Source organism: Rhinoderma darwinii, chromosome 3, assembly GCF_050947455.1.
Source record: "Rhinoderma darwinii isolate aRhiDar2 chromosome 3, aRhiDar2.hap1, whole genome shotgun sequence".
NCBI classification, from domain to species: domain Eukaryota; kingdom Metazoa; phylum Chordata; class Amphibia; order Anura; family Rhinodermatidae; genus Rhinoderma; species Rhinoderma darwinii.
The window spans coordinates 171,358,402-171,370,985 of record NC_134689.1 but is presented as its reverse complement, the minus strand read 5'-3'; the positions used below and the strand labels follow the sequence as shown (position 1 = coordinate 171,370,985).

The 12,584-nt window shown below is 39.8% G+C and overlaps 1 protein-coding gene across 2 annotated transcripts in view; it reads right to left on the bottom strand.

Moving 5' to 3' along the window:
• Positions 1-2,649: 2,649 nt before the first annotated feature.
• Positions 2,650-12,584, bottom strand: part of TWF1 (twinfilin actin binding protein 1) — a 36,155-nt gene continuing 26,220 nt past the window's right edge. The window contains exons 7-10 of one of the 2 annotated variants that reach the window (XM_075857040.1): positions 8,849-8,999; positions 7,652-7,773; positions 6,415-6,617; positions 2,650-6,046 (exon numbers count right to left, since the gene is read on the bottom strand). In XM_075857040.1, the coding sequence (XP_075713155.1) occupies positions 6,447-6,617; positions 7,652-7,773; positions 8,849-8,999 (444 nt within the window). In that variant the 3' untranslated portion in view covers positions 2,650-6,046; positions 6,415-6,446. Of the gene's footprint in view, positions 6,618-7,651; positions 7,774-8,848; positions 9,000-12,584 lie in introns of both variants that reach the window. The other variant, XM_075857039.1, reaches the window with a different exon arrangement.

Sequence of the window (12,584 nt, the reverse complement as noted above, 5' to 3'; positions counted from 1 at the left end):
GAGAGCTGGCTGGAATTTAGAGTAAGTTAATATAAAGGATCTGTCTGTCTCAGGTTCTATGTCTCCTACATGATTTCCCGTTACGGATCCTTAAAAATATATGTCTATGGGGCAGACGGAAAAAGCTCAGCACTACACTCGGCTGTCTCTGTCAAAATCTTCTTCACTACACAGTCGGGACCCCTATTCTAGAGATCAGTGAGGGTCGCAATGGTGGGGCCCCCAGTGATCATACATTCATCACCTGTCCTGTGGATAGGTAAAAAAATTTAATTGTGAGGAAACCCCTTTAAGCTCACTGTTACTCAAGGTAGTTTTGCTGTGCCAGATTTTGTTCTTATCACACATCATATAATATTTTTATGGCACTAGAAGTGGAATCATAGTTTGTCAGTTCACGTTGCGTAAATACAGATTTTCCGCTTCAGATATAGTTTTAAAAAATCTGCAGCAAAATACAGTAACAGCAGAGTGGATGTCATTTGAACAAATCTCATCCACACGCTGTGTAAATGCTGAACGGGAAAAACACTCAGAAATTGACGTGGTGCGTTTTTTTTAATTTGCCAGCATGTCAATTGTATTTGCAGATGTTTAGACATAACGGGCATTACCTAGATAGGAAGATGCAATAAATTAAGTCATTACTCCAGTTCTAACCTGTTGGAAAACAACATATTTAACAGACTCCCATTAGATAATGCAACTCCAGTTATCCATTATAGCTGTATCCTTTAGGCCAGGATCACACACAGTTTTGATGCAGTTTTTCATATTTTTTTTTTATCCAAAGCCAGAAGTGGATCCAAAAGGAAGGAAATGTATAAAGAAAAAACGGATGCATCTCCTTTCTTTTGTGTCCATTCTTGTGTTTTGCTAAAAAAAACGTGCCAAAACCTGCAAGTGTGATCTTGATGTCAGGGTATATTCACATGAGGCAGATTGATAGGTCTTGCATTCAGTTGCAGAAATTTCCGCAACAAACACGGCAAATTTTATTGCAGAAATTTCTGTGTATCCGTTCCATTCAACTAAGGCCTGTTTTGGGTCAGCGCTTTGCTTCAGTATTTGTAAGCCAAAACTAGGGGTGGAATCTACACAGAGAAAAGTATAATGAAAGCATTTTTACTGCTGCCACGTGAAAACCCCACCTAATAGAGCAGAGCTTTGTTTTTATATAAAAAAGTCAACACTGAAGATACTAAACTGAAGAAATATTTTGGTTTAATACTAAAGACTATCACTCTGCATGTGCTTTAACCCTTTAAACAGTTTTCACACTTCGGTTATGTACAAATAAAGCCCAAGCCATAAAAAAATAAATATTATACCCTTGTAACCATATATTTTCTGACATTTGACCCCAGTCATGTTGTCATTTTGCATTAAGGTGTAATTTGGTTGTAAAAATGCAAATAAATTCACATTTTTGTCTGAAAAGATTAAGCCAGAATGTGCTTCAGTTCATACATGCCACCTATCTGAAGAGACCAAAAATATGTGTGGTGTGAGGGCTTGGTGCGTGGTACTTCGTTTCGCAGTCCGGATGCTGGTAAACATCTGGGTCACAGAGTCCACAAATTGCCTGTTTAGGAGCAGGAGGTGATTCTTCTCTCCCCTTTATTAGAAAAGTAACCTCCCACCATGTAAACATCAAAAAGCAATCGACGAGGTGTGTGATATATGACCAAAAGTTCAAGTACCACCCCCCTGGGGTCACTGGAGGGCTGTACCGGGGCAGAATCGTGAACATAGACGGTGATCGTACTCCCTACTCTCACTTAAGGCTTCCCCCACCCCTACACAATTTCATGCGCCTGTTTCAAAGGAGTGCTGCAAATTGAATATAGCGGCTAGAGCCACGGTTCTGTATTAATTTTAAAGAGGTTTTACATTTATATGTAATTATTGTATAATCGCAGTATAAATGGCAAGTTCTACAACTTTCTAATATACTTTGTGTTTTAATTCCTCACTATTTTAGAGATACGTGTTTGCGGTCAATGAATGAGAACATTCACACATTGAGATGCAGCAAACATGTACATAGCTAGTCCTATATACATAGCTGCGCACAGCTGAGAGGTGGATACATTTGTATCTAGTACAGACAATGATCTAAATACATCAGCACAAATCTCTGGTAGTTTGCTACAATGTATCAGTCTGGAGTCCACCTAAACTGCATATGATTGTTTCCACTTCTCAGCGGAGAGTAGGACTAACTATACTGCCCCTGAATGTAAACAAGTGTTCTCATTCGGACATCAAACACATATATTGAAAATGGTGAGGAATTAACACACAAAAGTAGATTGCAAAGTTGTAAAACTTTTCATGTACACACTGATTAAATAGTATTTACGTAAAACTCCTTTAAATGACATCGCTTTAGCCACAGTATTCACATTGCAGCACTTGTTGGAGGTCAGGATGAATTACTGATGTCCTTGCCAGTCAAAGAAATGTCATTATCGGCATGTGGAATTGATCCAATAGTAATCCTGCAATTCTAATATACGGAGGTAAATGACTCACAAATATAGTATATAAACCAGCTTTATGATCAGGAAAGATCTACATAAAATACTAAAACAAATGCGCACAGGTAAGTAGAAAGGAACACACAAGTAGATATTGATGCTTTCAGGTTGAATTTATTCACAACTATTCTTTGTGTAGATTTTTTTTCTCTCAAATCCATATCATTCCATAATCATACATACAGATCAAACAAAATTCATTAAAAAATATTCTATTATAAAGTTTCATAATCAGGTCAGAGTGTAAAACATGCCATTTCAATAAAACATTTTGTAGGCAAAACAGAGAAACCCCCTCCAATTCCCAGTCTGAAAGCATAGAAAAAGGGACTTTATTCAAGAGTTACAAAATCAGTGAGGTTTTATTTTTCCACAGTTATAATCAAGGAGAACTAAAAGCCTATTATAACCTCAGCTGGAAAAACCGGTTGGGATATGGAAGACTAGAATAAAAATCCAGTCAAAAGGATCTTTTGAGATGTCAAAGATAAATGTAAAAAGATCCCATTGGTGAAGTATGTGATCTCTGAGCACCACTGATTCCCAGGGTGAAAGGGATCTACAGTGGATCAAACCCCTTGCTCAGAGCTCTGACCCAACATTGTAAACAATGGACCAGTCAATGACAATATGCTTAGAATAGTTTGTCAGATTCCAAGTAAAAAAAACAACAAATCTCTGAGCAGGTCTCGAGTCCTGTCTTTTGGGAATCGGTGGTGTGAGATCAGATATTCTCACCTGTATCTATGACAAACTGTAGCAAAAGTCATTTTGACTGTATTTCTTCTTCAAATGATTGCAATGTATTTACTCAATATGTTCCCACAGAATAGTCTTTGGTTCCAAAAAAGCGAGGCCTTACATGTGGTGTACTTGCATTGTATTTCCGGAGCGTAAAAATATGCTGCGGATAACTACAATGTATGTCTATGGGAAAAACATTCTCCATTTCTCTAGTTCTTGCATTGCGGAATATTTTTACCATATGCATACGGAAATACGATGCGAGAACACCACGTGTCTGCGGACCCTTTATGCTTTATTCTGTGTCAGTGCTGAATAAAAACGAATCCACTGTAGTATATAAGGCGCTTAAGAGTCTGCAAATATGACCATGGTTTATATTGACTATGTAGACGTGTAATGAGCAGGATTGTAACCATGATGTCACAAGGAGAAGCAGGTCACTGACATATTGTATATATAGAACTATAAAAGATGGCTGCATCTAGTCATACGAAAGGTGGAATCTTTCCAAACGGCTACAAGTAAAAACATACCCCCCCTCCACACTTGTGGCTGAAATGTCAGTTTACAGGTTGTGTAGTGATTCCAATTCACTTGTTTTTCACAGGGAGTTAATAAAAGTGGCCAATGCGTCTAATTGTTTTAACAACATGGTATATTGCTTTGCTATGAATTCTTATGAATAGACACACACCGAAAAGCAGCAGCGTTCTCTTACTGCAGAACAACTTGTCCCTAATTCCACGCCACAGTCCCATGAACATTAGTGGCCGATTTTCTACCGATAACATAACAAGGAGCACCAGAAACACTTGCTACATTCAAGTTTAATGGATATTTTTAATGTCATTTCCTTGCTGAAGTAAACTTTTATTGCCATTAGTTTTTTTCAGCATTCTAAAGAGTAAGGCCCCATGCACACAAACGTGCTTTTGCGGCCGCAATTCCCCTGAAAATCCACAGGAGAATTGCGGCCCCATTCATTCCTATGTGGCCATGCACACAACCATGGTTTCCACGGCCCGTGCATGGCCCAGGAGCCCAGGACCGCAGAAAGAACGGGCATGTCTTATTACGGCCGTGTTCTGCGGTCCGGTCTTATTGAAAATAATGGCCGCGGCCATGTGCACAGCCCATGATTTGCAGGCGGCTCGCGGCTGACAGTCCGCTGCCGGCCGACCCGAAAATCATGGCCGTGCACATGGCTACTGTCGTGTGCATGAGGCCTAAGGCTTGTTCACACAGTGTAGCCTGGATTTTTTTTTTTAAAGTCAAAATCAGGATTGGAACCTAACGGAAGTAGTGTAAAGGAAAAGGAATGCCTTCTCTTTTTCTGGATCCAATACCAGTATTGGCTAAAAGACCAAAAAACAAACAAACACTGTGAACACTAAAACTTGTTTGTATGTATTACATACATGTTCTATCCCTAGAGGGTTTTTCTGCTGTAAACAACCCCTTTTCATACTCCCTATTATTACATGTAGATGTTATAGAGGGGGGGGGGGGGTGTCCCGGCTGAAGACCACCTCCCCAGCGGAAAGCATTTCTCCCTCTGGAGAAACCAGTGCGCCCGAGTTGTCGAAAAAGACACAAGCTGAATGCTTCACTCAGCAAAAACAGTTGATCATGGGGGTCACAGTAAGTGGACTCCTGAAGATCAGATTATCAGGGGACCTTTCATGTGAGAAAGGAATGTAAAATTGGACAGCTCCTTTAGGGTTTATTTACATAGCTGGATCTGGAGTCTGGTTTTCCTATAAAATCACTTTGCCAAAAAATAACAAAACACTGGACACCTGCAGAGGAAAACATTTATTGAAAAAATGAAAAAAAATCCTACTTCCTGCTGCTATGATCGTTTGAGATTGATCGATATATATATATATATATATATATATATGGAAACAGACTACAAATACATCTAAGTACGGCAGCCGCCTCTTATTGTAGTGCTGTTACTGCTACGGCCTTAAGCCCCATGCACACCACCGTATTTTCATCTATCCCGAAATACGGTCTGTATTGCATCCGTATATGCGGAACTGTAAAAAAAAAAAAAAAAAAGATGGAGGATACAAATGACATCATCATGTTGCATAGCAATGCTTCTGTAAATACGGACGGTATACGGCACATCCGTATACCGTCCGTATTTACGGAAGCTCCTAAAGACTTCTATGGGAAACTCTTTGCCGTAATTACGGTCAAGAATAGGACGGGTTCTATCATTTTCTCAGCACGGACACTCACATGTAAAAATACTGAAAGGTGTCCGTGGCCAATAGAAATGAATGGGTCCGTAATTACTGATGAAAAATACGGTCGTGTGCATGGGGCCTTACACTATATAAAGGTCTTAAATATCCACACCTTATCTTCCAGTGAAGGAAATCAAATAGAAGTAATATTTAGATGTCCCTTTATTCCAATCAAAATGATTCTGGTGACAGGTTTACAATCCAAAAATAGATATTCTACTCTGTACCAGCAACGGACATCTGCAGATTTGTTGAATGTGAAGGATCCAGAGCCCACCGTGATCTTGGAGTGGGTGAGATTTTATAAGTGGCAGTGGTTCAGCCTTCTTAGGGAATATGGACTCATGTAGGACACTGTACACAAACGACAGTGAGAAATAGAAACATAATCCCCAATGAAGTTGGCCCGGTGATAGCTTAGTGTATTGTATGGTTACCGCTGTATATTTGTAGTCAAATATCACAATTGTACAAATTAGTCTTCTTTTTAAATATCTGAAAGGATGAGAAACACATTGCTTAGTATTATCCCATGATAAATATACCTTAGTGGATGAAATATATTGTCTAGTTCACACTCTACACATTAAAAGGGAAAGAACTAAATGAGTAGACTTGCTCATATTGTAGAAAGCATAATTGCCATATATACAAATATATATTAGTAATGGTTTCAATTTACCATTATTTTGTGCATACCACTAATGCATTGTAATGTGCTCCTACTTTTTTTTAGTGGTGGCCAGATTTGTTTCCATAGGTAAACGTGCACAACACACTGGAGCAGCCATTAAAACACTTCAGGACAGGAGATGAAAGTGACTGGAGTGGAGGAATGACAAACTGAACACGTCACAGTTCACCTCTCCACACATGAAGATCTCGCTGTACTCTTCTAGTCATGGGCTGTTTCGGCTTCTGCAGAACCTCTTATGAGCCTGCGGATGCCTCTCTTTCCAGCTGGACCTTTGGGTTTTGCAAAATTTTGCTTGTGTGCGTGCTGCTTTGGGTGCACTTCATCATAGAGGAAATCCGATGTCAGTTCATCTCCATTATCTATTTCAATCTACGCACAGAAAATGGGAACAGTTAGTTTACCAATGTCTAATACCTCAGAAACGCGATATATTAAAATTTAATTCTAGATATTAACATTCTGCCTAAAGCATATTTGCCAACCCTAGAAATGAAATGGTTTCTCCCAACATTCTCTAGTTCTACTATTACTTCATATGGAGCGTATGTTTTGCAGTTTAGGAGTCCGGATGTTACATAGCGAACAGGATTTTGAAAACAATGCCGTGACGTTTTTACAATTGGAACAAAGACATTTTTCAAACACGATTGCCTAGGATTATTTCCCAGAACTGCATTTACAATGCGATGTTCACACCAAGTTTGGGAAATAGTTGAGGTGAAGTCTCTATGCAGATGTGGACATGCCTAGTGTAGAACCACTGTAAACTGACAATACAAGTACTGAAGCTTTCATCATTGCTGAAGAATACAAGTATTGTCTTACTGGGCAGACACAGCCCCATCATTCCAGGCTTAACCTGTCAAAGTATCACTAAAGGAACCCTCAACAGTGAAATCAGAACTGTCCAGTGCAGTCAATGGTAGAATTAAACGCGGCCGTTCTGTAATATAACAACGTTGAAAGAAAAGGATCACATTTTATCTAAACGGCATTTTGGTTCTGACTGTATTATTATGGTTATGAGGTCAGATCTCTGATGATAATAAGATGACTGCTACCTCTGGCCCCCAGTGTACCCAGCACAAGTTGAAAAGCGACAAGTAGTATTATGCCTAACGTACACGTCCGTGTGTGCCAGCCGAGTCCCGTCCATGATGCGTGGAAAGATAGGACATGTTCTAATTTTCCACGGATCGTAGAGTTAGGTCCGTCTTCATGGACCCAATTCACCCGCTAAAGTGTATGGTTGGCGTAAAAAACGGCCTGAGTGGCACTCGGTCGTGTGCACAATGACTTAGTCTTTTGCAGGTGCTCAGTGGCCAGATTCTCCTTTATATAGTGGACTGCTCAAAATTAGTATCTACCACGTGTACAGCCACATAAAATAACTGATGCGTTACCTTTTTGGCAATTTCCATCATTAGTTGTTTTTCTATGACATCTAACAAGGGAATCTTGCAGCTGGAATAAAGCATTCGCTCTCGTATACTGCAGTTGTATCCAGGCATTGAATAAATAAACACTGAAAAAATATAATAAACACATTCATAAGCGTAAACCATTGAAAATAAATTCTGAAACGCAAATGATCGTTTATAAATAATCTAAGCAGCAGCACGTGGCACTTGTCATACAATGATCCAGATTGTTTCACATTAGCCTCCATTATCTACATACATTTTTAGATTTTTGCAAGAGTCATATAGGTTCTCTGTGATGGGCTCCATTTTTTGGGAGGGATGGGGAGAGCTTATTATATGCCATTCATCGAGCAGTATTGTGGGACAATAAGATTCTAGCCATACCATAATCTTTTACTAGTTTAAAAAAAAAAAGTTACAAAAATGCAACATAAATTTGTTTTGTGTCCCCATATTCTGAGACCCATCATTTTTCGATTTTTTTTCATCACTGAAGCTATGCGAGGGCTTGTTTTTTGCGGGGCAGGATATAATTTTTCTGACCATTTTGGGGTACATATGTATTTTTAATCACTTTTTGCTCCATTTTTAGAGGATGTAAAGTGACCAAAAAACTGAAATGATGGTATTTATTTCGCGTTCGCCATGCGGGATAAATGTTATATTGTAATAGTTAGTCATTTTACAGACACTGTGATAAGAATGTTTATTTCTTATTTGCATTACTGTAAGGGAAAAAATAGAAGAGGTTTTTTTTTTTTTTTACCACAAAGTCTTTAACTAATTTTAATGTTGTTTTTTAGTCCCACTAGGGGACTTGAACAAGTATTTCCTTTCACCAGCAATGTTTTCCACAGTGGATAATCCGGCCGAAAATTTGCAACCACAATCTGTTGTGGTTTTTCACAGAGAATTCCTTGCGGGTTCTAGGATGGATATGTTGCATACTTTTACGCAGCATATCTGTCCTGTGTGAACATACCCTAACAGTAACAATAGTCACTATAAGAGGGCTGATTTCCCCTTTAATATTGCAAAAATCACATCACCGGCCCAATAAAAATAAAAAAGTTATAGCTGTTTAACAAATATGTGCTAAAAACAGCTGAACTGTGCCTGGTCCTGAGGAAATGCAATTTAAATAATTAATATTAAAAGAAATATTAAATACAGTACCTATAGAATCCAAGTAATCCCCTTCATGGGAATGCTTATACAGGAAAAAGTGGTAACGTGCAGCATCCTTTGGAATCCTTGCCGGCAAGTCCTTCACTTCTGTGTACACAGTGTTTGCCAAAATAATGGTTTCATTTATTATATCAATTTTCTGTAAAGAAACATATAAAAAGTGTTAAAAAGTAGGACTGTTGAATACATCAGATGAAATGCATTTGGATACAAACACTGCTTTTACACAGTGCTGATGGATAATACAGATGTATCTGAAAAGCTTTACATTCTGAATTGACGTGTCCTATATGAGTGCAAATAATAAAGAAATACTCATAACATGTACTTTACTCAAAACTTAGTGTAAAGTTATTAGCTCTAATAAGAAATTGTAGAAAAATAATGATATATATATATATATATATATATACACACACATACATATATATATATACACACACACACACACACACACACACACACACACACACATATACATATATATGTATACACACACACATGTATACAGTCGAGACACATTATTATGACCACCAGCTAATATCCAGAGTAACCGCCGTGTGCAGCATGGACAGCAGCTAGACGGACTGGGAGTGACTCAATAAATGCTGGTGGGTTGTCGCAGGTATCTGGAGCCATGCTGACTGCAGTGCATCCCACATGTGCGGCCGATGCGTATGAGCGGGTCCATAGAGCGAACAAGACGATAGAGGTAGTCCCACAGATCCTCAAGTGGGTGTAAGTCTGGAGATTTAGGGGGCCAGGGAAGTACTTGGAAGTCTTGGTTGTGTCCTCCAACCACTGTCGGACATTTCTAGCCGTGTGACATGTCGCATTGTCTTGCTGGGAGATCGTCTTCCCTGGGGAAGATGGAAACAGCATGTATGGGTGGATGTGATCTCCAACGATTGATTTATACCCAAATCGGTTCAGAGTGTTTTCCACATGGATGAGTGGGCCCAGAGAATGCCATGAAAAAGTTCCCCAGACCATATTGCCACCGCCACCAGCTTGTGTTCTTCCAACAATGGTTGTAGGGTTTTTGTTCTCCGATGTTTCTCACCTGACATGCCAACGTCCATCTGTTCGATGAGGAAGAAAACGTCACTCATCGGTAGCCCCCTAGTTGATTTGCACGGTGAGCCTGCTCCACTGTAGCGTGTCGTTTGGCTCTCACATCAATGACACGTGGTACTTCGCAGTTTCCACATCAGTTAGTCCCAATGGTGCGATTTGTCCATTCACAATACACTTTCACCACAGCAGCATGCGCACAGTTCACAAACTGCGCTGTTTGAGAAATACTGCCACCCTTAGCCAAAAAGCCAATAATCATCCCTTTTCGCAACTCTGATAAATCACCCCTTTTACCCATAGCAACAACGAGTGATATGTGTTCAGACAGCCTATCGCCCACCTTATATACCCACCAAGCCAGCCCACCACACATATATACCGTATTTTTCGGACTATAAGACGCACCTGACTATAAGATGCAGACAGATATTAGACAAGAGAAAATTGTAAAAGAAGTAAAATATGAAATTTTTTCCTAAGAAGAAAAAAGTATTGGTTAAAAAAAAAAAAAAATTGTTCAGTTTCTCCACATTCTGGAGAGCCATAATTTAAATTTTTCCATCGTTTGAGCGGTGTGTGAGGGCTTAAAAATTCTGATCAGAAATTGACCTGCGGCACGTATTATTCGTGCCACAGCATGTCAATTCCTGCTGCGGAAAGTAGACTGAATTGCATTTTTCAGAGGAGGTGTCACCATCTCCTAGCATTGAGAAAAACGAAGCAAAATGTGCATCATTTTCTGCAGTAAAAAACGCAGGAAATGGTGCGGTTTTTCCACAGTGGAATGTCTGTTACTTTCAACGGAAATGCTGCAGAAATTTTCCGCAGCAATTCCGTTACATTCAACCCTTTAAATGGGTTTGCACATTGATATACACATTAAAAAACATTTGGCGCCATACTGTGTAAGTAAATGTCACAACTCTTCACTGAATCGCTTTTTTTAAAAAAAAAACATGTTAAATGGCAAAAATTGTTCATCTTTTATCTATACAATGAATGTGATATTTAATGTTGGGACAGCCCCTTGTCTGGTTTCTCAAGCTGTTCTATGCCCTGAGGCACACTTTGCTATGTTTTACATGGAACTTATAGCACTGTTCATCCTGAGCTTTATGATTCATCAATACAATGACAGAACAACTGCCAGACATATGCAACGCGGGAGATAGGAGGAGGGGAAAGTTTACCAGTCTTGTACATGTGCTTCAGTCTGAAGGGCTGTCACACAACCCCTATCGAATTGTAACTCCCTAACTGACTTATCTATGGAAACCAAACACGTTAGACTAAGATAACTTAACCCCTATCCTCACCACTAAACCAGAACAAGAAACAAGTCACGACCAGGTGTTTGAAAAAATACAAATAATCTTTATTAAAGTCAATTAGACACATGGAGACAACGTATAACACTTAGACATAATAAAATGCCATGGACCCTCGAACACAAACGGAATCCGAACGTAAAAGCAGAGTAGCCCCCCAGATGTAAAAATGGTCTGACACAACCTATATATGGCTAAAGTGCATAAGTACATATTAATGAGCAGGTACTAGGCATGGTACGCTTTGCACAGATGAACACATAAATAAGTATAGAGAATATATATAAGGTACAATCTAAGTAAAAACGACATGTAAAGTAGTATACCTACACCTGCGTATAAGAAGATAAATAGGAGATCAAGACCAGGAGGGGGACCTCTGCTTAACCCAACGCGCGTTTCGCTGGTGCTTCGTCAGGGGTTCAACCCGTTCTCGTTATCAATCACACATGTATCCCCTATCCTGTGGATAGGGGATACATGTGTTTTATGGCACAAGCCCTTTAAACTGCCAGGAACAGCGTGTCAGAAGCAGACACTTGCAGTGTATGGAGCGGGCTCAGCACGTGAGCGCGCTCCATACATCACCCCCCTCCAGCTCCATGAAGTGCCGGCACGTCATGGGTCGGGAAGGGGTTAAATAACGACGCGGTCATGGCGTCCGGCGATGCCGGGTCCCTTGATTGTGGACTATAAGACGCAGGGACTTTTTAGCAAGATTTATTCTTGCTAAAAACGGAGTCTTATAGTCCGAAAAATACAGCAATCCTTCTTCTATCACAGCCTTTGTGAAAAGTATGTGACAGAGATCCTATATGCAGGAAATGAAAGACCAGTTTTGTTATGTAAATGCAGGATGTTGACTATACAATATAATGTACATTATCTTACTATAGCAGCTCATTGTGCACACAAACAAAAGGAACTACGTGTAGAAGTATCATATCCCAAGCATTTTGGGAACAAATTGGCAAGCCATTACCTCAAAACCACCTACCTAAAATTGTGTAGGTCTCTCCCGTGCCCCTAAAACAGCTCTGACCCGTTGAGGCATGTACGCCACAAGACCTCAAAAGGTGTCCTGTGTTATCTGGCACCATGATGTGAACAGCAGATCCTTTATGTCCTGTAAATTGTAAGGAGGGGCATCCATGGGTCGGAATTGTTGTTCCAGCACATCCCATAGATGCTCTATAAATAGCGCGTACGCCAGCAAAAATCCTGATGTACACTGTAAACATGTCCATAGGGCTCCATTAGCCCGACGGAGGCCAAAAGAGTGTTCCGTTCAGCGTCAATCAAGCTCATATATATCGGTG